The 24,262-nt window shown below is 42.4% G+C and overlaps 1 protein-coding gene across 1 annotated transcript in view; it reads left to right on the forward strand.

Moving 5' to 3' along the window:
* Megf10 (multiple EGF like domains 10) overlaps positions 1-23,574 on the forward strand; it is a 156,988-nt gene extending 133,414 nt beyond the window's left edge. The window contains exons 14-25 of the mRNA XM_021150436.2: positions 1,423-1,569; positions 2,763-2,897; positions 3,371-3,499; positions 7,427-7,555; positions 9,584-9,712; positions 11,582-11,710; positions 13,593-13,829; positions 15,333-15,460; positions 16,449-16,572; positions 17,821-17,865; positions 18,617-18,823; positions 19,954-23,574. Of these exons, the coding sequence (XP_021006095.1) occupies positions 1,423-1,569; positions 2,763-2,897; positions 3,371-3,499; positions 7,427-7,555; positions 9,584-9,712; positions 11,582-11,710; positions 13,593-13,829; positions 15,333-15,460; positions 16,449-16,572; positions 17,821-17,865; positions 18,617-18,823; positions 19,954-20,165 (1,751 nt within the window). The 3' untranslated portion in view covers positions 20,166-23,574. The remainder of the gene's footprint in view (positions 1-1,422; positions 1,570-2,762; positions 2,898-3,370; positions 3,500-7,426; positions 7,556-9,583; positions 9,713-11,581; positions 11,711-13,592; positions 13,830-15,332; positions 15,461-16,448; positions 16,573-17,820; positions 17,866-18,616; positions 18,824-19,953) is intronic.
* Positions 23,575-24,262: the final 688 nt, after the last annotated feature.

Raw genomic sequence — 24,262 nt, forward strand, 5'->3', positions numbered from 1 at the left:
TCTCTGACGATTCTGTGTGGTAGAATTATTAGTTTGAAAAAAACTTGGCAGAGACTCCATGGTTGGTACTTCACATTCAGAGGGTGTAGAATTTGCAAGTCTGTCTCAGCTTCCCAAAGGACCTTGAAAAGTAAGATGTCTGTGAACACAAGAAAAAACAGCAGGCTCCTGCTCCATTTACTTATCCTGTGGGGAAAACTTAGTCAGTGTTCTCTCTTCAACTGGTTTCCTCTGGAATAAAAGTCTGTCACTGACCTGAGCTGGACAAAATGGAGCTGGGTCTGATTTGCCAGCCTTTGCCGTGCTAAGGACTTTCTAGAGGATGAACATGGAGACCAGAAAATCTAGAAATGTATTATAGGACAGAAATGGCTTTATACCAGCTGGCGACATCCTTGTGGTCATTTGCAATGACTTCCACATTAGGTTCAGGGCACAATAACCTTTTTCCAAAACGACAGACAAAATGTGGTGTGTCCTGCCTGGTGTCCTCCAGGCGGGTCACCGTGAGGTTTCTGGGATACAAGAGCGAGCATGTCCTCCCTGTGTTATCCCATGGTCCGAGGCCAGCAGTCACCAGCGCAGCCCAAGTTAGAACTCTTTCCTTTGCAGGGGAAGGTCTCTGAGAGTTATGATGTAACACAGAGATCCCTGTTGTACTTCAAATATGAATTTATGAGACTTCTTATACCTCCAGTAATGCCTGGCATTATTCTCCTCCTCCACAGATTGGCTTCCTGTAGGTGTGTTTATTGGGTCATGACTAGTTTAAGGGTTCTTTATCTGCCAAGTAAAAATATTAGCTCCATACAGTTTCATAAGAGTTACTTAGACCAAAGTACTTAAACAGCGTTGGGCTGGGCTATTCTGCCTGTACGTGAAATGAATCCAGTGACATATATGAGTGTGTCAGCTAACCCAGAACACTAGATCTTTGAAATATTTTAGGATGGTGTGCCCTCCTCCCCAGTAGGGTCTCCTTCATGGGGAATAATTTAATCACTTTGTGCTTTTTAAATTTTCTCTGTAAAAACAAAATGGCGGTGGGGTGGGGTGGCGCAAGTAGGAAATCAATAGTATTTTCTTTTTCTGATAAATTTTGCCTTCAATGGACAGGGCCCTGGGGCTCCCTGTTGGTCCTTTCTATTAAAGAAGAAAAGCCAATGTGGTGAAATAAATGTTCTCTCCTTGACTGCGTAGGAGGGAGTTCTGGGTATTAGATGACGTTAAGATGACTCTGTGCGTTTAGTGTGTACACGTGATGCTTTGATAACTGGATTTAAGCCTGGTGCCATCTCTACTGCTTATTGTTGTCTGAAATAGTTGCTTGTGCAGCATTCCTGATCCCCCCACTGTTGTATTAGCGACCTCACGTCTCCACACTGCGCCTCCCTCATCCCTGCCCTGTGTGTGATGTTTCAGGTGTGCACTGTGACAGTGTGTGCGCTGAGGGACGCTGGGGTCCTAACTGCTCGCTGCCCTGCTACTGTAAAAACGGGGCTTCGTGTTCTCCGGATGATGGCATCTGTGAGTGTGCACCCGGATTCCGAGGCACCACTTGCCAGAGAAGTAAGTGTCTCCTGCATGATGCTTTCTGCCCCCCCCCCGCGCCCCCCCCCCCGTGTCCCCTTTCCTGGCAATTATGTACAGAATCATCTCTGCCCCATCCCTTAGTTCCTAGTGACATTTGGAGGCAGCTGAGGGAAGAGGGGTCCTTGAAGAACTGTCCTCAAATAACACTTCCCCAAGAATTTTACCCTTTCCAACCTCCAGGACCAACTTAACAGATGGGGGCGTTAACCCTTTCTTCTTAGTGGCTATTTCTTTACCTCATTGGCATGATCATCAGGACACGTTTCTCCATTCCTCCTTGGAGTGCCCAAATGGTGTTCCAGAAATCCATTGACCTGTAAATATTTTATTTGGCTATTTGGCATCAGCCTCACCTTAATTACCAGAAGCCAACATCAGCCAAACCTTGAGGCAATCACACACCTCCCTTAGTAAACTGAAAGTCAGCGCCCTGGGGAAAGCAGAATTGAAAGTTAAAAATGGGGACCGCTGATGTTGCTCCGTAGGAACCTCGGACTAAGACATGATCTGCAACAGTTCACTAAGTCTTTCAATACATGTAACCAAGAAAGAATATGTGACTGGTTATAACATGCGCTGTTTAATTTCTCAAATCAACTGATTTTTTTCCATTAAAGAGTTCCATGCCATCATTCTATATTTAAAACCAAATAAAGCCTTTGGAAGTACCCAGATCCATAGCGTTCTGTTCCTCACCCACTCTAATCTAATCACAGGCATTCACCTGCACTTTTTTTAAAGAAGAAATATCTTCAAACCTCGTGTGTCTATCATTTTTTGCCAATCATGATTCTTTTTTTTTTAATGATTCTTAAAGAATAAAGGATCAATCAACAATAACTCAGCGATGCTTAATTGAGATACTGATATTTAGAGTTTCATTTTCCCCATTTCCTTATTTGTTCTACAAAACGTCTTCAAGCCCCTGGTCTAGGGCTGGCCTCGAGTCAACCGCAGGAAGATAATGGTATACGGAAGACATTCCCTAACCCCGGGGAAATCTGGACTCTAGTGGCTTCTTCCCTTGTTAAAAGCTGCCTTCTTGTTTCATGCCTGAAAAGTCCCTATTACTGGTTAGAGTTTTCTTATTCTTCCAGTTTCAGTAAACCTCTGTGTGGAGCAGGAGATAAACCCAACTTGGGAAAGTAACTATGAGTTTCTACTTGCAGTCTGCTCCCCCGGTTTTTATGGACATCGCTGTAGCCAGACCTGCCCGCAGTGTGTGCACAGCAGCGGGCCCTGCCACCACATCACGGGCCTGTGTGACTGCTTACCTGGCTTCACCGGTGCCCTGTGCAATGAAGGTAAACACCGGGGCACCCAGGAGAGCCATGGGGAGGGTCAAGCTTCCTTAGGTCTGTACTCAGAATTCTGAAAGGCCACACATGCCCTGCTGTGACCAGCTCTAAGTAGTTCTGAAAATAACATAATGTTGGAGGCTCTGCCTCAGCATGAGGCTCTCAGCTCCCTTGCTTGTGTCTTATGGTTTCATTAGAACCACCCCCTCAGGAAAAGTCAATGCAAGGAAGGAGTTTGACTCCCTCAGTGAGAAACTATAATTCAGATTTCTATAAATGCCACAGTGACTTTCTGCGATGCTGGGATGAAGCCTGTGGTTTCATGTGCTTGTAAAAATGAGCCCATCTGGGATTAGGGGATGTGTCTTCTCAACTGAAGGCGGTGGGCAGCTGGGTGTGACCCTGGAATGTTTTCCCGTTCTCAGTGTTCTGTGAGGTGCATTCCAACTGTAGCTGACTGGACTTGTGTTTATTCACAGTGTGTCCCAGTGGCAGATTTGGGAAAAACTGTGCAGGCGTTTGTACCTGCACCAACAATGGCACCTGTAACCCCATCGACAGATCCTGCCAGTGTTACCCAGGCTGGATTGGCAGTGACTGCTCCCAGCGTAAGTCTTGTTAGAAAGCAACCAGTCTACTTCTTATGTCTGAGGACTGAATGTTGAGACTTTGTATGATCCAGAAAGAATATATGACCATGACCATTTGTTAAATGCATTATAAATTCTAAATTAAGAACTCTATGCACTGACTTATCAATATCTATATTTAAAAACAAATAAAGCCTTTGGAAGTACCCTGATACATTGATGTGAGTCTCTGGAAAAAACCTCAGTTTATAAGATGTTTTCTTATTCACTGCTCAATGACTAAGCATCCACTGATTTATATATCTGTAAATAAATCAATGTGGAATATATCAACACATCAAATATCTATGTAATTATACATGTAATATATAATATGTATGTAAATTAATGATATATATGAAAACTTAGTTACCTTTATGTGTTGGGTTTATATCCTGTTCCATCAAGAGGTCTAGTTTAAAATGGAGGAATAAAAAAATAAAAAATATAATAAGAAGAATACATATGTATATATATATATATATATATATGTGTGTGTGTGTATATATATGTGTGTGTATGTGTGTATATACATATACATACATACATATATATATATATATATATATATATATGTGTGTGTGTGTGTATGTACTGAATGACTATCATACATATGGCTCCATGTAACCAAAGCTTGCCACATTATGTAGTCTCATTCATATATATATATGTATATATACATATGTATATATATATCAAATATATATAATTATACATGCGACATATATGTATATAAAATCAATGGATGGTTAGTCATTGAATATATATATGTGTATATATATATATATATATATATATATATATATATATACACACACATATATATTCCATGTAGCCAAGGCTAGCCTCAAATTCACTATATAGTCTAAGATGACCTTGAACCTCTGATCTTTTTGCCTCCACTACCTGAGTACTGGGATTACAGGCATGTACAACCGTACTTGCTTTTATGCAGTGCTGGGAACTGAACCCAGGGCTTCAGAGATGCTAGGCAAACACTCTACCAACTGAGCTACATCTCCATCCCTATTCTCTGTTGATCTAAAACACAAATAAATATCTTTAGAGATCTATCTTCTTGTCATGTACTCATCCAGAAATTTATGGAGCCACGAAGAAGTAGAAGCAAATGGCATGAGTCTTAGAAACTTTCTGGGCTCCTAGGAAGATTGACCACATTATTGCACCTCACAGCTGTCCCCCCCCTGGCTCCCCAGGAACTCTCAAACTGATCTTCGGATGGGTGTAGTATTACCCTAGGAGGAAATATATTGATGACTTTGGACTACCAGTGCCAGGAAGAGAGGAAAGTGACCATAAGACAGACTTTGAGAGGCTAGTTTGTGCACTGTCACAAAGGATTCAGCTTTTAACCAAAGACAGTGCGTGTCTGCCTACCTTCATCACAGCTTTCATGCTCAGTTCATATCGAATCTACTATGGTGCACGTGTGATAGGTCAAGGAATGACTCTTGTTCTACATGGTAGTTTGCTGGCCATTGAATTCACTCTTAGAGTTATAATCAATCTGTACATATTAATTGGTATGGAATATGTCTTTGTCTGAATATTAGTTTTGCTTTCATTTAGGCTGGTTCCCATTGCTGGGATAAGAAAGCCTTTAGAGAGAGGGATGCTTGTTGTTATAGATGATTTTATAGTATGTGTTTTAATCCATTGGGGGGGGATTCCGAAAGTAATTGCCACATGTTCAGATCTGTGCATTGCAAGCCTCTGATGGATTCAGGCTGGCACAGGGGCAGGTTGAGGAATAGGTACTCAAAATGAACGACAGGGCTTCGGAAAGAAAACAAAGACCCGACGTCAGTGCTGGAACATGATTGGTCTAATTTGCTCCTTTAAAAACGTATTCTTTAGTTTGGAAGTTGGTCACTTCCTCATTTGGAAGAGGAATGTGCTGGAAGGAACAGGAATGAGAACAGCGCTGTGAATGGAGACAATAGCATGGCCTGTCCCTATAATCACTGCAGAGGAAACCCATTTGGCAAACCTTGCTTCTCCTGGGGACCGTGTTTCACTGATTCCTATGGTCTCTGGGGGCCCATCTTAATATTTCTTCTTGGCTGTTCATCAGCTAATTTAGAAAAAGGGAGTTCCTTTGGCGTACAAACAGAGGCTGTGAAAACTAATGGGGTACATTTAAAGGGGAAGGTGTCCTTGACGAGTCGAGTTATCTAAAGCCTTGTCTCTATACTTCCCTTTGGAAATGGACGATTTGAATGGTCTTTATTTACAACCATTGGTCACAACCAACTCAGGAATAGAGCCTGCTTGCTTTAAGCAGCCAACTTAGAAAATATCCTCCAGGTATTAAGCATCATTCAATGTAGTTTGTTTGGAACTGGAGAGATTTCTGCATGGCTTAAAGCTCTTGCTCCTGAACCAGGAGGGCCAGAGTTTGGATCCCAGCACCCTCGAAACTAGCGGGGGGGGGGGGGCGGGGGCGGTGGAAGACATCCCATAAACATATTACACATTCACTCACACAGTCACAGAAACACAGCTAAAATATGTAAATATATTTAAAAAAACAAGATATGGTTAAGGATGCCGTGTGAAACAGAACAAATTGGATTTTTCTTATTTTAGAAGTAGGTTGTTGGGTGCTGTGGCCATGTCAGGAAGGGTGGCCATTTTAGGTGTCTTCATCTGAGACTCACTGTAGCCTGAAGAGTGAAGCTGTGCTTATGTACCAAATAGTGACTATTGCTGTGAATCTGTATGAGTTTGGATAAAATCCTGCTACCCACTATTGACCCAAAACTTCCTCCCCTGTAATATAAGGGAGACTACCAAGGAAACCCTTTGTAATACTCCTGAGGACCATTGTCCGTACTCCGTTGTCCCCTGTTACTTTTCTCTTGCTCTTGGGTGAAGACAGTACATACGTTTCAGGGAAATGCTTTTCATTTTAAAATGACTTCAGGCTCATTTATTTTCTTTATTGCTCTATAGTCTCAATCAGGTAATAAAATGGAAATCGTAAGTAGCCATCTCTTTAAATGGCTTCTAGAAGATGAAGTATAAATAAAACTAGATATACATTTTTTTTAATAAATCAAGTTATTTTGTTCACACTTACATTGCTTTCTAAAACCTCTTTCTCCAGCAGTGGATTTAGTGGATGTGTTCTTTTCTATGTCTTCTAATCCAGAGTTCCTATGAATAGACTGATTCTTATAGCTGGGAACCTTAGCACATAAAATGAGGTTCTTATGGCAACTCTGGAGCCTAGAGACCAGGACAGGATTGGATAATCAAAGCCTGAGCCCATGACCTAGGATCTCCAAGAGAAATCAAAGCCCTGAGCCCATGACCTAGGAGGTCCAAGGGAAATCCCCCCCATACACACACACACACACACACACACACACACACACGATCCTCACTCAGTCGCTCCTTCCTCAGTAAGCCCGGGTTTGAGGAGAAACTCTCCCCCTTCTCGTCCTCCTTACCTCATCTGATTTTTCCTCCCACCTCTGCCTCTCAGTTCACAAGTAGTTTTGCTTCCTCGCAAAATAGAAGTATTCTGGGAGTGGTTCATACTCTCTTGTTGTCTTTGTGCTTTTCCTTGGGCCTAAAACAGTGCCAGGTACATGGTGGGTGTCATTTGCTTAACAACTGACTCTTTAGAGTCACTCTTGCTCCCTCAAGCAGCTTCGGGAGCCATAAACGTGCGTGTCAGTAATGTTGGTAGTTACTGTGGCCAGCCTTGTCTTGTGGGTTTGGTGCAGAATTCAGTCTTTGAAGTGAGTTGTGAGTATCTTGACTTTATTAGCGGTATTAACCCAGCACATGGACGGTAGAGAGAAGGTGGGTGGAGTGTTCTGTTTGGTGCTGGCCTGGGGCATCCAACTCATCTCTCCACACTTGCTGTGCTTTCAGCCTGTCCACCTGCGCACTGGGGTCCAAACTGCATCCACACCTGCAACTGCCACAACGGAGCCTTTTGCAGCGCCTATGACGGGGAGTGCAAATGCACTCCTGGCTGGACGGGGCTCTACTGCACTCAGAGTAAGCAAGGAGCCTTCTGGGGTTCACCGGGAGGGGGGGCGGGGAGAGCCAAGCTACAGAGGAGATAGATTCCTGTTTGTAAGTATCCAGTGAGGGATCCTTCAAAGCACAGGCCACCTATTTAATGACCTCTAGATAGCTACCTTTCTCTGAGTGTTAAGAACCCCACATTCCAGGCATCCTTCGGCTAGCTTATATCAGGACATTGAGATGGAGCAAGCGCTGTGTGTAATTCATTTCCAATGTGTAATGTTCTCTTTTCTATAAGACTGTATTTCTTGTATGAAATGCTTTCATTTCTTCCCACTGTACAAATGGGAGAATGATAGGGGTTTGGAAGTCAGTAGAGACACACACCTCACTGCTTGGCTGACTGTGTGCTCCAAAAGAAAACGAGGTTTACCTATAAGAACCAACCAACTCCAAATGCCTGGCCCTCACCCCACAGTGTCTGATTTGGTGCATCTGGACCAGGCCCTGTGAATTTGCAGTTCTGTCCATTTCTGTACTATCAGCCCAGCATCATGTTTTAAAAACCATTTTTTTTTTCTGATTCTTACTCCTAACCTGTATCTCGTACTGCCCTTTCTATAACCCCACGTGGTGTTTAATTGTTCAGCATCACAACATGCAATGTGCAAACACACGTTGTGGAGAAATGCTATACGGCTTTCAGCTGAACCAAGGAAACAAACCAGGAAGGCATTCATTGAGGATATTATCAATAGTGACATAACTTTAAAGAATAGCCATGTTGAAGAGAAAAGATGAAAGTGGGTAACTCCTATCTAATACTAATTTGTAAATATAATAGAGAACAGTAGGAGTTGCACATCCATAAAGGTGTTTGAGGTCCTTAGCAGGGAAACACATTCAGGTCATTTATAATTCTAAACGTGGGGGCTGCTTTAAGCAGAGGAACCTTTTAAAGTGGACAAAGTGGGACACAGTGGCACCTGCATGGGTCTGGTCTCCCCTGCCATCCTGCCCTTTACTAGCTGTGTGACCTGGGGCACTCAGGGCTTAGTTCTTATCTGTAGCATAGGAAGGACCCACCCTGGTGATGTTTGGGCATTAAAGAGTAAATGGCAAAATGAAAGGAAAGAATCCGGGACAGAGCAGGCGGTACGGGGGATGTCATTGCCTGCTGGCGTCTGAGATGGGAGGGTGTTACGTGTGCTGGCATCTGAGACCTGTGTGTGTCATTCCTGCTTCTGAAAATCCGAACTTTCCTTAAATGGCAAAATAAAGGCATGGACAGTATTTAGAACTGACAAATCTGCCTATATCGAATCTTTTGTCCTGCCTTAAGCACTCCTGCAGAGAGCAGCTGCTGACACATGTAAGCCAAGTGTGTGTGTGTGTGTGTGTGTGTGTGTGTGTGTGTGTATGTGTGTGAGTGAGTGTGTGTGTGTGTGTTCCACCTCAGGCTTCTGGTGATGTAAGCCTTGGAAGCCAGGCAGCAATGTGAAGACTTAAAGTACTTTCTAAACCCCCTTTGAAAGGATGAAACACAGTTGGGTTTGACTTTAAGGATCCTATGCCATATAGTTGATAATAGGGATAATACAGTTTAAGTTAAAAATGGATACAGTAGACAGGACTAGCACAAGAATTTGAGTCATTTTGTACTAAAGGTTAAAAAAACAAACAAACATGCCAACTCTCTAAATACAAAGAACGCACCTCAGTCCAGGGAACTCAAATCCAGGGTTCTAGAAACTGAGTGGAGGATGAGAGAGAATACTGCATCCTCCCAGGGCTCCAAGGAGCTTTGTAGAAGACACCAGCAATGGTTATACTGACAGCTGGGGACTCTCCTGCCTTCAGCTTGTGGATTACAATCTCCTTGAAGGAGCCCAGACTTGAGACATCCACGCAGCCCTGTGATAGCTGAGATGCATGGGAACGCCTTTACTCTTGAACAGTACTCGAAGGGCTTCAAGTTCATCCACTAGTGCCTGCAGGCAGGAGCGGCATTTCTCCTAGGTAGCCCTCTGACTTCCACTGTTCTCCATTCTTACACAGGATGCCCTCTGGGCTTCTATGGCAAGGACTGTGCACTGATATGCCAATGTCAAAATGGAGCTGACTGCGACCATATCTCGGGGCAGTGTACCTGCCGCACAGGATTCATGGGACGGCACTGTGAACAGAGTGAGTACAGGACATGTCATCTCTGGGCATCTGGATCACCTCCCTCAATCCAGAGATGCTAACAGTGTGGCTGCAGCTTGAGTTGTGTGACTGACAGTTAATTGCCAGCACAGTTCGTTTTCTGTTCTTAAGACCTCCCCACTGGAATCCTTGCTGTCTGTCTGTCCTCCGAGTTCTGAGTGGACTTCCACCTGGCACTCTGGGTAGATGGGAGACTTGGAAGAATGAAGTCAAATTTAACCTTTCCATTATCTTTTCCATGCTTTCCCTCCCTCTCTTATTTTTGGGATATGGTTTCTCAGAGGCTTAACAGACATGACCAGTCTCCCTTGATGGCAAGCCGGGAGTCCAGACTGACACCAGAGGACAGAAATGGCAAGGGACATGTCCTGGGGCCTGGGGCTAGCCTCAGGAATGGGTGTGGAAGTGAGTCCAGGCCAGTGTTGCCACCCTTTTGATAATGATTTTCACTCTCCCCACTAACACATTTTCATCTGAGCCTTAGTCTTCAGTACAACACATAGCCTCTACACTTCCTTCTTAGTCCTAGGGAGACTATGCTATAGGAATTACCCATCTCTGTTGTGGTTCAGTTTCCACTCACAAGGAAGTATATAAGATGAGCATGCTATTCTTTCCCTCTGCGGCCTTTGTTGAGTACAGAAGATGAAACAGGAAAAGGCCAAAGCTGTGTGTGGCACTCTGTGATGGTAAAAGCCCCAAGGCAAGGCGAAGTGAGAGATCACCACTGACCACGAGTATATTCTTAGGAAGATGGTTGCAAAGATGGCACAGTGTAGAGAGGGTATATCCTAGGAAGGTGGGCAGAACCACCATTCTACCTCTCCACTCCAACTTCCCGGGCTCTGTGAAGCTTAGTGGTCTCGGCCTTAGGTGCTGATACAGGACCTTCTTTCTGCAAATGCAGTAAAGAGCCGCCCAGAGCCGGTTCCAGACAAAGACGACACAATGTGTGCTTTTCAGGTGATCATAAATCATATACTGAGTCACACAGAGTCTCTGTGTCTATGCTATCTATGCCTGCCTGCTAAACCTAGGTCTAGCGCTCAGGACAGGCTCTAAACTGACTTGCATTCAACTGCCAAGCAACCAGTTAAAGTCTTATTAAGAAAAACCTCCTAAGTGCTGCCATGATAGCTCTGAATATGAATGCGGAATTAAAGTGACCCTATTTTTGAAGCTCACAATGCTCCAAGAATACAGGGTTTGCCAGACTCTGATAGCAATGGCACATCGCCCCCTGCTGTTCACTTTGCAAACAACATCTGTGTTGAAAAAACGTTCAGATTTAAATTCCATCCCCCTACCTACAGGATGCTTTTGAATAACAGCCTATCATAAGACTCGTACTGTGTTAGCCTATGAAACTTCAGCATGAAAAACCTGTACTTGAATCATTCTGTGTCAAATGAAATGAGAACATGTCTTCACGAAGAATCCCAGAGCCTACATAAAAATGTGTGCTCTGAAGGGATTATCTCAAGTTTACCCTGTTGGGTCCAGTTCTCTCTGACCCACAGATCTGACTGATGGGGTCACATCAAGTTGCTTTTTGTGTTTTTGTTTGCTTCACGGGGGTCCCACTGACCCTCTCCTCATACCTCAGAGCAGTGGGTATTCAGCAGGCGCAAGCGCCAGGAGCTCGGCCATAATGACTGAAAAGCAGGACTGTGAAGCCTACCATGGCTCCAGGACCATGGTCCAGCTTCCCATACCTTAGGTGGCCCCAGTCTGTCTAAGCAGGAACCCATGGATAAGGCTCCCCACCTGATGTGCAGAACACACAGAAGAAGGCAGGCTTAGTCTCCCCAAAACCTGGGAGATACAATGGCTCCATTTCCTCTCCAGAATGCCCTGCGGGAACATACGGCTATGGCTGTCGCCAGATCTGTGACTGTCTGAACAACTCCACCTGTGACCACATCACTGGCACGTGTTACTGTAGCCCAGGATGGAAAGGGGCACGATGTGACCAAGGTAAAGTTCTAGTAAATAACGACTGTTTCTTCGTGTGTGGCTGTGCACACTCAGTATTAAGTACTTGCACTTACGCTAACATGGGTAGACCTGACTAAGACTCATACAGGCTGATTGTGTGGTTGCCAGATGGGTACCTTATTTTTCCTGTTGTTAATAGAGGAAGAGACCAGATAAAGGTTACAGCAGTTAGATAACGTCCCCCAGGCCACATAGCTGTGACACGAATGTCACGGCTTTTCATATTCTAAAATCCTCAAACTTTCTATTTTTCTTTTTAGATTTATTTAGGCACAACTGGCATATAAAACCATAAACATTTACCTTACACTATTTTCTGAAACCTGAAGCCTGTATGTATGATGTATGTATGTGTATATATATGTGTGTGTATATATATATGTGTGTATATATATGTATATATGTGTATATATGTATATATGTGTATATATATGTGTATATATATATATATATATATATATATATATATATATCCCTGAAGCGCGACCACCACAATAAGGATAATATCCATCACTCCCTGACCTGTTTTTGTATGCCTGTCGTCTCTTCTACTTCTTTCGTACACTGCAGGCCACCACTGATCCTTCTGCCACTGTTTGCATTTTTTTTCTAGAATTTCCTGTGAAGATAATCGTATTGTATTTTTTGTAGTTTTTCATTTATTTATTCCCAATCGAATTAATTTTACATCCCAATCGAAGCCCCTCCCCCCAGCCCTCCCTCTCACACAACCCCTCCCAACTACCTCCTCTTCTTCTCTGAGATATCAACCTCCCCTAGGTACCAACCCAGCCTGGCACCTCAAGTCCCGGCAGAACTAGGTACATTCTGTCCCACTGATGACAGACAAGGCAGCGCAGCTAGGGAAACCACATTGTATTCTTCTTATGCCTAGTTTTGTTTAGTTACCATAAGTATTTTGAAATTAAAATGTGTTTTTGAACAAATCGATAGTTCCAGTGTTTGGCCATCATTGCTAAGGCTGTGTGAGCAATGAGTGCCAGTCTCTGTGTGACACGTGTGACACGTGATCTCATCTCTTCTGAGCTCAACACTTTGAAAGAGAGTGATTGAATTGAAAAACACACATATATTTAGCTTTTAAAGAAATTTGTGTCTGTGCTGTTTTAACTGGGGTGCCTATTGTAATCATCTGGGATGATTTGTCAAATATATTTTTCATGGAAGTACTTGGACAGTTCTAACACTCTGGGGTAGGAGGTCCTTTGAGAATGTTCTCCTGGTAGTTGGTTATGAGAGGGACTTCCACTGGGAGTTTTGACGTTGATGGGTAAATGTGTTATTTCCAGGAACTATCAGGAGAAATCTTCCTGCTGCTGAAAAATAGTTTTTCATAGGATAGTGTGTCTAGCAGTAAGAGGCTCATTGACCTAGGTTTATATCAGAGCTCTGCTTGTTTAGAGGGCTAATTGCTCTTAAAAATTCTAAGGGAAGTGAAAGATTGAGTTAGTCAGGTGGGAGTAGAGGGCTTATTCCTATGTAAGATCAGTACTAGAGAACACATTGAGCAAAACAAAAATTAGAAACATTATTACCCAAGCCTAATTGCCAATCTGGGTTTAATCTGGAATAGATGTGAAGTTCTGAACCCCGTGCCTGACTCTCAGGGTTCATACACTGCCTCCCGAGGGCTTGGAGCTGGGACGTGGCACCAGCGACCTTTGAAAGTGGAGAATGTCTGCTTTCACCATGCTCTGCTTCCAAGGAAGCGTCTCATGGACCAAAAACACCCAGGCATTAGGCCAGTGGGCGCGGTTTTTGGGTGTTTTGTTTTAATGGACATAGAACCTGTATCTGGCCCACGGTCATCCACACTCGGTCTGTTTCCACCCTCTCCTAGCTGGGGTTATCATCGTGGGCAATCTGAACAGCTTAAGCCGGACCAGCACCGCCCTTCCTGCTGATTCCTATCAGATCGGGGCCATCGCGGGCATCGTGGTCCTCGTTCTTGTTGTGCTCTTCCTGCTGGCATTGTTCATCATCTACAGACACAAGCAGAAGAGGAAAGAATCGACCATGCCGGCCGTGACCTACACCCCCGCCATGAGGGTCATCAATGCAGACTATACCATCGCAGGTAGGGCTGCTATGCAGGGAGACTGACCTTCAGGGAACCAGTTAGGTTCTTTTGGATCTGGTGTTTGGCTGTGAGTCCATTGCGTCTGACCGTTTTCATTTTTGTTTTTGTTTTGATGTGACCTCACCTTCTGAAGAGGTTTATGTGCTTCGAGAGTTGGTTTATATCTTAGCAGTAGAAAAATCATCACTTTCATTTATTTCAGAGGCTTTTGAAAAGATTTATTTGAGCGAGGGAGCGCATTGTGTGCGTGTGTGTACGTGTCTATGTATGTAGATGCCTGGTGGGGCCAAAAGAAGTAATCAGATCCCCAGGAGAGCCAGAGTTACAGACAGTTGTGAGCTGCCCAACATGGGTGCTCCGGATCTTGGAATCGAATCTGGGACCTCTGTAAAAGCATCAAGTGATCTTAACCATGGAGCCCACTTTTCCAACCCTTCAATGAGGATTTTTAACTTGGGATCAATGAATGGTTGTTTTCTATTTAGACAGTTTAATTCATGGATAGTCTTGGCTGAACAGCCAGTCCCAAGTTCTGTCATATATGAGTGCTGAGAGAGAGAGAGAGAGAGAGAGAGAGAGAGAGAGAGAGAGAGAGAGAGAGAGAGAGGAGAGAGAGAGAGAGAGCACAGTCTCTGTTGTGTGTGCTTCAGTTGGCATCCTCTGGCCCTGTGCCTGTACACTTAAGTAACTAGAAAGAACCAAGGTATAGAGGAGACAAGCCTGAGGCATTAGCAAGAGCCAAAGCAGTCCCTCATGAAACGTCTTCTGAATCTTCCTGGTATAAGTAGTGCGGGGAGGGAGGGGAGAGAGCTACATCAATGCATTCATTCAACCATCAAAGGGAGAAACACTCAAGTTCCCTATTACACTGAGGAAACTGAAAATCTTATTCAGTCTTCAGCAGCTACTGAAGGACCTTGGCTATATGTTTATAAATATGATGATTCTGGGAGAACATGCAAAATAGGCAATTTACATAAGAGTATGTTTTCAGCACAGAATTATTGTGTCGAGAAATCAAATGATTTTTAAAAGAAGCCCATGGGTGTAGATGTAGTAGTTTCTTAGGATACCATCTTTGTGTTTACAGGCCCCAAAGCTAAGAGCAGTCTTCTGAGAAAGCATTCATAATTTCCAAGGAGGCAGTAGCCCTGCCTGCTCCTTTAGGGGCTTTGAAGAGTAAACTGGGCTGGAGAAGAAAACGTCTGTACAGCCATTTTTTTTAATTCTTTTTTTTTTTTAAAGAACTTTCTATTTATTTATTTATTTATTTATTTATTTATTTATTTATTTATTATATGTAAGTACACTGTAGCTGTCCTCAGACACTCCAGAAGAGGGAGTCAGATCTCGTTAAGGATGGTTGTGAGCCACCATGTGGTTGCTGGGATTTGAACTCCTGACCTTCGGAAGAGCAGTCGGGTGCTCTTACCCACTGAGCGATCTCACCAGCCCCCCTGTACAGCCATTTTGATTTAACCATTTCCTCTCCTTTTGCAGAAACCCTGCCTCACAGCAATGGTGGAAATGCCAACAGCCACTACTTCACCAATCCCAGTTATCACACACTTAGCCAGTGTGCCACATCCCCTCATGTGAACAACAGGGACAGGATGACCATTGCAAAGGTGAGAGAAACGCCTCAGGAATCGGAACAAGGGGAGGGGAGAGAGAAGAGGCACACATTCTCACCACTGCTAGATACTTCCTGTGTCTTGCCCACTCGATTCCTCGTAAGCTGTCCTCCCAGTGTAGCTGAGCAACCCCAGAGGACTCACATCTAAGTAACAATGGCTTCCAGTCTCTTTGACTGGCACTGTGTGTGTTAAGGTATTGCTGGCAACAATCCACCCTTTTTTATTCTGTCAGGGATAACCTTCCTCATTTTACATGAGATGAAAATGATATCTCATGATGATGTCAATGAAAATTTAAAGATTCATTGGGAAATCACCAAGCTTATCTTCTCTGACCACCTATGCTTCTGTGTGCTCCCAGGATGCTCTGAGTTCCAAACGTGTCCCACTGTGCCCACTCCTGTCCCCAGACTCCATTGTCTGGCTCACCACTGTCTAGGTTTCTACTAGGGAAAGAAGGAACAGAACAAAAAAGGGGGAATATCAAGCTAATTAATATCAAGCTCAGCCATCATTAAACTGACAGTGCTGGTTTTTCACTGCGGTACCTCAGAGTTAAATAGCACTTCACCTTCCCAAATACCATGTTCATCATCCTGCCAGGTCTCATACAGGGTCTCATGGTCATGTTGATGCCCACTGGAATGGCCAAGGCACTGGGGACTCACAGCATCATGGAGACTTTCATAGAACTAACACCCACAACTCTTTTCTTCACTTTAAAATTCTTCATTTATAACCTGAAATGAAGTCTAGTTGGTAAAAGGTGACAGTGTGAAATGAAGACCTCCAGGTCACAGAGGAATCTGCACAGAGGGACGTACACTCTGCATGCCAGAGATGGGTTACCTCACCTATTCTCAGCCTGAGTTGAGGGGAGGACTTTGCCGTGAACTCTGAGCTTACTCTCCTCCAGTGTGTTCTCTTTTTAAATCATCTTCTTTGTTTGTTTGTTTGTTTGTTTGTTTGTTTTGCATAGTCAAAAAACAATCAGCTGTTTGTGAATCTTAAAAATGTGAATCCAGGGAAGAGGGGCACTTTGGTCGACTGCACTGGGACATTGCCAGCTGACTGGAAGCAAGGAGGCTACCTCAATGAGCTTGGTGAGACCCACGAGTGCATGCGCATACTTGACAGTCTAAGTGTTCACTCTTCTGTGTGTGCAGTAGAGCCATCCTCCAGAAACAGGCACCCAACCCAAATAATGAACTATGTCTAATGACTCGGTAGGGCTTACCACTAGCCTTAACATCTACACTGAGTTACTAGGAAAACAAAATATTTTTATTGGGCAGAGTATTACAAAATCTTAGAGGTTGTCATTCAAGGGCTAATAGCCTAGGCCAGGCTTCTATTTGGTAGGGTTCATTTCTATTACAAACTTTTTTATCCTGTCCCTCGATAGCAGTGGATCTCAAGCTTTCTAATGCCACAATCCTGTAATTCGGTTCCCCAAGTTGTGATGACCTCCGTAATATAAATATCGGATATACATATGTTCTTAGGTGAACCCTGTAAAGGGAGTCTTGACCCACAGGATCAGAACCACTGTTCTGTATAGACTCCTGAGCCTTGGCCAACAATGTAATGTTGAGCTTGACAACTAAGACCCAAGAAAGTGTGCTTTAGAGAAGAGAATATTTCCATATCTTGCCTGACAATGATTGATATGAAACAGCTTCCTTTATGAGAGTCTCTCTTTTATCCTCCTCAAAGATCCTGCTAGGGTATTACCATCTAAACCTGAATCTAAGGACATTAACGGATAAGTGAACAGGACTATTTATTCCAAACCAACACCCACCTACATTAAGTACAGATATTTGAAAACAAGACAACTATTTATTTTGTCTAGGTAGACTCATCTGCAGATATCCCCCACCTCTATACTAGAAAAGAAAAAAAAATCATGTAAAAATTAATAGGTCCAGCATTGGCTTATAAAGTATTAAGTCAACACACTTATAATGAAGGTGATCCTATAACTGAATACTAGTTACTGTGAAACTAGTATTCAGACCCTTGAAGGAGCTGTTAGAAAGTGAACTCTCGGGTCTGGTCTTGGCTGTGTCCTTCATGTTATTCCTCCTTGATTCGTGGTTGCCCCACTCCTTGTCCCTTTGTTCCTAAATGAGCTCATCAGGTTTTTCTGATGCGGGCAAACGATGGGATGAACATGTCTGTGCATACAGCATGCTTGGGTCCAGCCCCCACGGCATGACTTGATGCGGTATAAAGATTTGAGAGCAGAGCTGCGGTGGCTCACAGCAGGGCAGTCGTTCGAGGTGATTTGCCACATGGGTCCTTTCTTTTTGCCTTCAGTTCTCACACTTTGTCCTTCTTCATCACAGGAGCTTTCGGGCTGGACAGAAGCTACATGGGAAAGTCCTTAAAAGGTGCGGTGTACATTTGAAGAAGGACCTCAGAGACTGAATGATTCTTAAAGCAAACAAAAGTGGACTTATCAACGTGATCTTGAACCTTCTACGTGATAAGTCACTATACTAAGATACAAACATGTTTGACAGGCAAGGAGAGAATGCCACTGGCGAATCTGTTTGGAAGCAAAGATTCTCCTTTTCTGAGGGAATATACTCAAATTTTCTTTAAATTAAATGGTCTCTAGGGAAAGAGGACTGTGCAGTGGGAGATAGCTGGAAATAAGAAGGGTCAGGTGGTCATCTAATGACCATCCACAATGACTGAGCAGTATGGTAGCCAGTACTGAAGTGTGCTGCTCACTTCTATGGCACAAATGCCCTTCTCTCTGTGATAATAGAACAATCCTGTGTTTCTGGGACCATCAACTCCTGGTTTACTGATTTAAAGGCTTGAATTAGTAAATTTTCTCATAGTATCAAAATAGAATTAATTGTATTCAGATGTGATCATCAAAACGAAATCAGAGCCATGCCATTTTTTCTCAGTAATCCCCTTAGAGGCGAGCTACAATTACTTTATAGATGGACAATTTTATAGCAAATTGTCTTCAGAACGAGTGGTAAGTGCACATTATTTTCAGAAAACACCATTATAGAAAACTTACCCATAAAGAAAAAGAAATAATCTGCCCAAGGAAATTATCACCAAGAAATGATGTCGCCCGTGAAACTACACTTATTCCTTTTGTTTCATTTCTCTTCTCAGATCTGGGGAAGAACTCTGAATATAATTTAAGCACTTGCTCCCTAAGCAGCTCTGAAAACCCATATGCCACCATTAAAGACCCGCCTGCACTCCTGCCTAAAAGCTCCGAGTGCGGCTACGTGGAGATGAAGTCGCCAGCGCGGAGAGACTCCCCATATGCAGAGATCAACAACTCAACTCCAGCCAACAGGAATGTCTATGAAGTCGGTGAGTTCTCTGTCCATATAAAGAGCGTTGGCACAAGAGTGTGTTCGAAGCAATTCTAAGTAGCCCATGCTTTATATCCCGTTGGGTTTCACAGAGATCATATCAACTGATGGGAAATGAATGTCTCAGGAAAACAACATTTAGAAAATTTAAAATATATTTTCCTTGTCTTCCACATGGCCATCATCTTCTGTTTTCATAACCATGGTAAATATTTTAGCTCATATGTGGAGGAGCATATGCCTCATATTAGCTAATACACCAGGTAAGCCCCAACAAATGGCTCACGTGGAGCAAATGTGTGGCTCCATTTCCTGGCTGTAGTCACAATATTAACATAATGCTTTTTATTTTAAACTTGCTTAATATGTCAGATGTATTCTCATATGAATCTGGCATAAATTAGGAGGAATTAAATTAAAATTATTCTTATTTTAAGTGGCGTCTATGGATGCCATTTGGAAAAAAAAACATACCACAGCCAATAATGTTGACTAAATAGTAGGTCTGTACAGTTTAGTCTCTCTCTACACACACACACACACACACACACACACACACACACACACACACACACAGTTATATAGTTACAGTTATACTATATGTAGCATAAAACTATCTTGCTAATGGAGAAAATAATTAAGTTAATTGATTAAGTAATTAATAGGCAGTGATAGCATACCCCAACTGCTCTTTAAGCCCATCACAGTGAAGTGAGAATTCAGCTCTGTGTTTGAGGCCAAAGTTGTGAACACATTTAATATTTCCATAAATTAAGGTAACCTCTAAGAACACTTTCACCTGTTGAGTCAGGGCCATCAACTTGGCTTTTCTCAAGGTGTCCTGACACAATGATTCGTATCCATAATCTCTGTTCATTCCCTTGATTTCTTCATCCTTTTCTATGGACACCATTTCTCAGTGTTTGTTTGTTCAACATCTGTAGAGTTCTATTCCCTGTGTGATTATAAAATAATATTCTTTTTCAAAACTATTTCCCTATATTTTTTATAAGGTGCTTCTTTTGTGTTTGTTATGTACAAGAAATAGCAGCATCTTTAAAAAAAAAAAAAAAAAAAAAAAAAACTCCCTTGCTGATATTTTGTTGTTGTTGTTCCTGGTTATAACAGAACCTACAGTGAGCGTTGTGCAAGGAGTATTCAGCAACAGCGGTCATGTCACCCAAGACCCATATGACCTTCCAAAGAACAGTCACATCCCTTGCCATTATGACCTGCTGCCAGTAAGGGACAGTTCATCCTCCCCAAAGAGAGAAGATGGTGGTGGCGGCAACAGCAGCAGCAGCAGTAGCACCAGCAGCAGTAGCAGCAGCAGTGAATGACATCAAAGGACTACTGGGTGACCATTGGTACTCTTTCCAAGCCTTCAGTTCATCTCCAGTTGGCACTGCAGATGACCGTGAAATACTCTAATAAGCAGTTGTTGGATGTGTACCAGAAAGCCCCAAGCCGAGGCTGACACCCATCGAGGTGTGTTGTGAACACAGGGTTTGGAAGGAGAGAGCTTCATGAGTTCACATTGCTGTTAGGTTAGGCATGGCACCAAATGACTTGTTTTAAGATGTTGGCTGATGAGGTGAACTTCGCAGAACCTTTCTGAGACACAGACTGGTGGAGACATTGTATTGTCACCTGGAAAACTAAAGTCTATTTGTTGTCCTTAGCATCACAGAGCCACTCCTAGGATCGTGCAGGTCACCATATATTTACCTAAGAAAAGTGAAAATTGCTAAACGTGTAGGAGACAGGAATATATTCCTGAGTCCTTCTTGCATAATGTTTTTTTTCCGTTTGGACAGAATCAGGATCAGAAGCATTCTGTCAGATGATAGGACTGGATAGCAATGGGAGCAAATCTAAATATAAAAATGTTATGTTTGTTTTTAGGGTGAGAAATGTATAATTAGAATTATTTTAGACGTAGTGTAATTATTGCAGAAATCAATACATAAATATGGTACTTCTGTTTGACCTTTGGCCCATGTTAGTTAGATTCTCGACATCATTCTAATTGCTGTCCCATCATGCATATTTACCACTTGAGGTACATAACTTATCAGTTATTCATAATACAAAGATGCAATCGTTTTATTTTTTTTTTGATTGAGTGAGTGTCTAGTGAGTGGCAAAGGGTATACATTTTACATGTATGATGCTTGGGTTAGAGGAACCATTAGTAATACTTGCTGTAATATAGACTTAGAGGGACGTTTTCCTTAATATTTTTCCCTACAAGTGACTGAAATATTTTTGAAAATATTTGGGAAAAGGGCACTTGTCTTATTAACTGTTGATTTAGAGAAACTATGCTTAAGCTGGCCTTTCGCATTGCTAATGTGACATGCACTCATTACCTTTTAGTTTGTATTTTCATTAAGTCGTGTACTCTGTTGTGTAGTGTTTGGATTATTAATGCAGAATTATAATGTGTCCATTGTTTCCTGAATCCTTACCATTCATCTTCTGCTCGATAAGAAGGCCTCATTTTTCTTTTGGAGGGAGGAAATGAAAACATACAATTTGAGCCTATTAAAATTGGTTGTTGCTAAAATAGTAGAGTAGCCATAGGTGCGTAGCTGATCACTGGAATGGAACTTTCTCATAGTCCACAGTGGGGCTCTTCTGGGTGATGTTAGGTCCTTGAGTCTTGGTTAAAGTCAGGAAGAAGGAGCAATGAGTACTACCAGTGATTTCATCATAATCTTCAATAACTGAGCATCTAAACTAGGACACTTTGAATAGTAAATGAGGACATTACTAATAATCACCAGGCATTGGGTTTAAATATAGACTGTTCCCAGCAGACCAGAACAAATGCTTGCCTGATATACACAATTGCAGACACGGCTTTACCCCAAGGCTTTTGTCTCATAAGAATGCCAATATGATACAAGAAATCACTGTTAGACATGAGCATACAGAAGCGAGGAAAGGCTGTGAGCACGTGCAACATCAGAGCAGAATGAAATGAAGGCCCACATGACATTCTCTTGGAGTCTATTAATAGCTGACCACTACATTCATCTACTAATGGTAGCTATAAAGTGTTATCCTAGTCTGCCCCTGAGGGGAAATGTCTAGTCATTTTGCATTTGGTACCTGTGCCTATCATGATGGGTTAATTTGGTCAGGTGAATAGTTCAGCAAATGCACTTAGGGCAATTGTTCTTATATTATCTGGAATATTTAGAAACAATCAATTTTTTTCCCCAGTAGGTAAGCTTTGGCTGATCCCTAGGGAATAAGCATCAAACAGACACATAGGTTAGCAGCTATAGGCATCCTTCCTACTAAGAGAAGGTTGAATACTTTCCCTTTTTTTTCCTCCTTAAATATCATCTCTTTTAAGTATGCTGGTAAGATTGAGGTCCCTGTGACACTATAGAGATAGGTTTTGTTTGCTTGTTTGTTTGTTTCTTAAATCTGTCTTTCTTCATTGTACCATTTGGGAAAAAAAAAAAAAGAATTTATGTGCAACGGTGAGAGGAACTTACCAGGAAACCCACAGAGAAGATTCCAAACAGCTGTACTATAAAGTGGGAATGACACGCCCATAAGCTACCATGTGGAATCCTGTTGATACCCATATCCTAACACAAGCTGACCTTCCTGAGCCTGTGTCTAAGGCAGGGTTTACCTAGAAATTTCCTCAAGACTTTCTCAAAGTCAGAACACTTCACTTTTCAGACACTGTAAAAATCCCATGTTGTCTTTGGAGACACAGCATCATTTTCTAGATATTTTGCTGTAATTTCTCTCTGGTATCCTACAGAAGTGTGCACTGGATGAGTTTGGCAATGCCTTGTATGGGACATCCATATGTGAGTTGCCTTAGAAATTGATGTTTTAAAATTTTTCACCATTTATTGTCTTTGTACAGCATTATATCAGAACTTGCCAAGATGATAACTCATATACTTGCTTTTATCAGGAGAATATGATATTGGTGGTTAATTCTACAATATGGGAATCTTCATAATTACTCAGAGTGTTAGGCAGCCCCTTCCCATAGAGTACTAGTAATGGACAGAATTCAATGTGTTTAGCAACGTTTTTTGTGGGTATTGGCTGACTACAGAAAAACTGACCTTAGACATTTACAACAGAGCAGCATAGGGTGTCATAGCCAAATCCATTAGCATAATACCTCCTGATCATGAGAAATGCAGGCAACTTTATGAAAATATGGTTATCTTGATGTCAGTGGGCCATAATAGTGGTCAGTCTTAGGGAACTTTTCAACCAAATATAACTCCAAGGTCAAACAAAAGCAGCATAATATTATCAACTTGATATTAAGTAAGACAAAAATCATTAAAATCAAATCTTAGGATTATGGTTTTAAAATAATGAATTTTCCATCTCTGGGTAACATGCCCGTATTATTCCAAGGAAACATTTAAGGGCTATTTTGATTTTAAAGGCTTACTGCCGTGGGCATGTACAGAGGCTGGGTGGAATGGTTGCTTATGAAGCAGGGGCTACACACAGCAAACTGTCCCGTAGAGTCCTGGTCACCATTTTTGTCTCAGCTTTGTTTTGATATGACCAAATGGCAGTATTTCTCTCTCTATTTTTTAAGGAGAAAAACTGAGAATGCAGTATGGTTTACTTGGTAATTGCAAGCAGAATGAATGCTTTAAGTGTCACGCTTACTCTCTCTTTCCCAAAGACAATAAACCCCCCTCAGAATTAGTCTCGTTGTCATTTGTACTGCCAAATAGTCAATAGATGAATGCAATAAACTTTCCCATTAAAAAACAACTGTAAAGTGGTATTTATTTTTTCATGTGACTCCAGTGATCAAATGAGAGAAAAAGAAAAAGGTTCACAACGCTACTAGAAAATGAACACTTGGCCCTGTGTGGTTCTGTAGTACTTTAAATGTGAATTAAAAGGCATTAGCCCTGTGTTATATGTCATTGCTAATGTATATGCTTTTCTTTTAGGTCAGTGGTTCTCAATCTTCCTGATGCTGCGACCCTTTAACACAGTTCCTCATGTTGTGGTGACCTACTGTGCTTTTGTGAATGTTATAAATAGTAATGTAAATTTTTTGGAGATGGGGTTTACCAAAGGGGTCATGCCCCTCAGTTGAGAACCACTGCTTAGATTATTATGTTTGTTTGTTTTGAGATGGGGCATCACGTAGGGAGGGTGTCTGAGGATGACCTGAACTTCTGATGCTCCTGCATCTACCTCCTGAGGTCTGGACTAGAAACATTCACCACCATGGCCACTCTAGGTGGTGCTGGGGATCGAACTCAGGGGTCTGACCATGATAGGCAAGTAGTGTAACAGCTGGACTGTATCACCAGCTCTAGATTACTTGTTCTTGAAAAACAGAAGCCACATTTTACTCACTTGTGAACTTGAATAAAATTTTGGAGGGTGAGTCCATGACCATCATGGTGGGAAG

The sequence above is a fragment of the Mus caroli genome, unplaced genomic scaffold, assembly GCF_978045245.1.
Source record: "Mus caroli unplaced genomic scaffold, Mus_caroli_1 scaffold_19, whole genome shotgun sequence".
In the NCBI taxonomy this organism is placed as follows: Eukaryota; Metazoa; Chordata; class Mammalia; order Rodentia; family Muridae; genus Mus; species Mus caroli.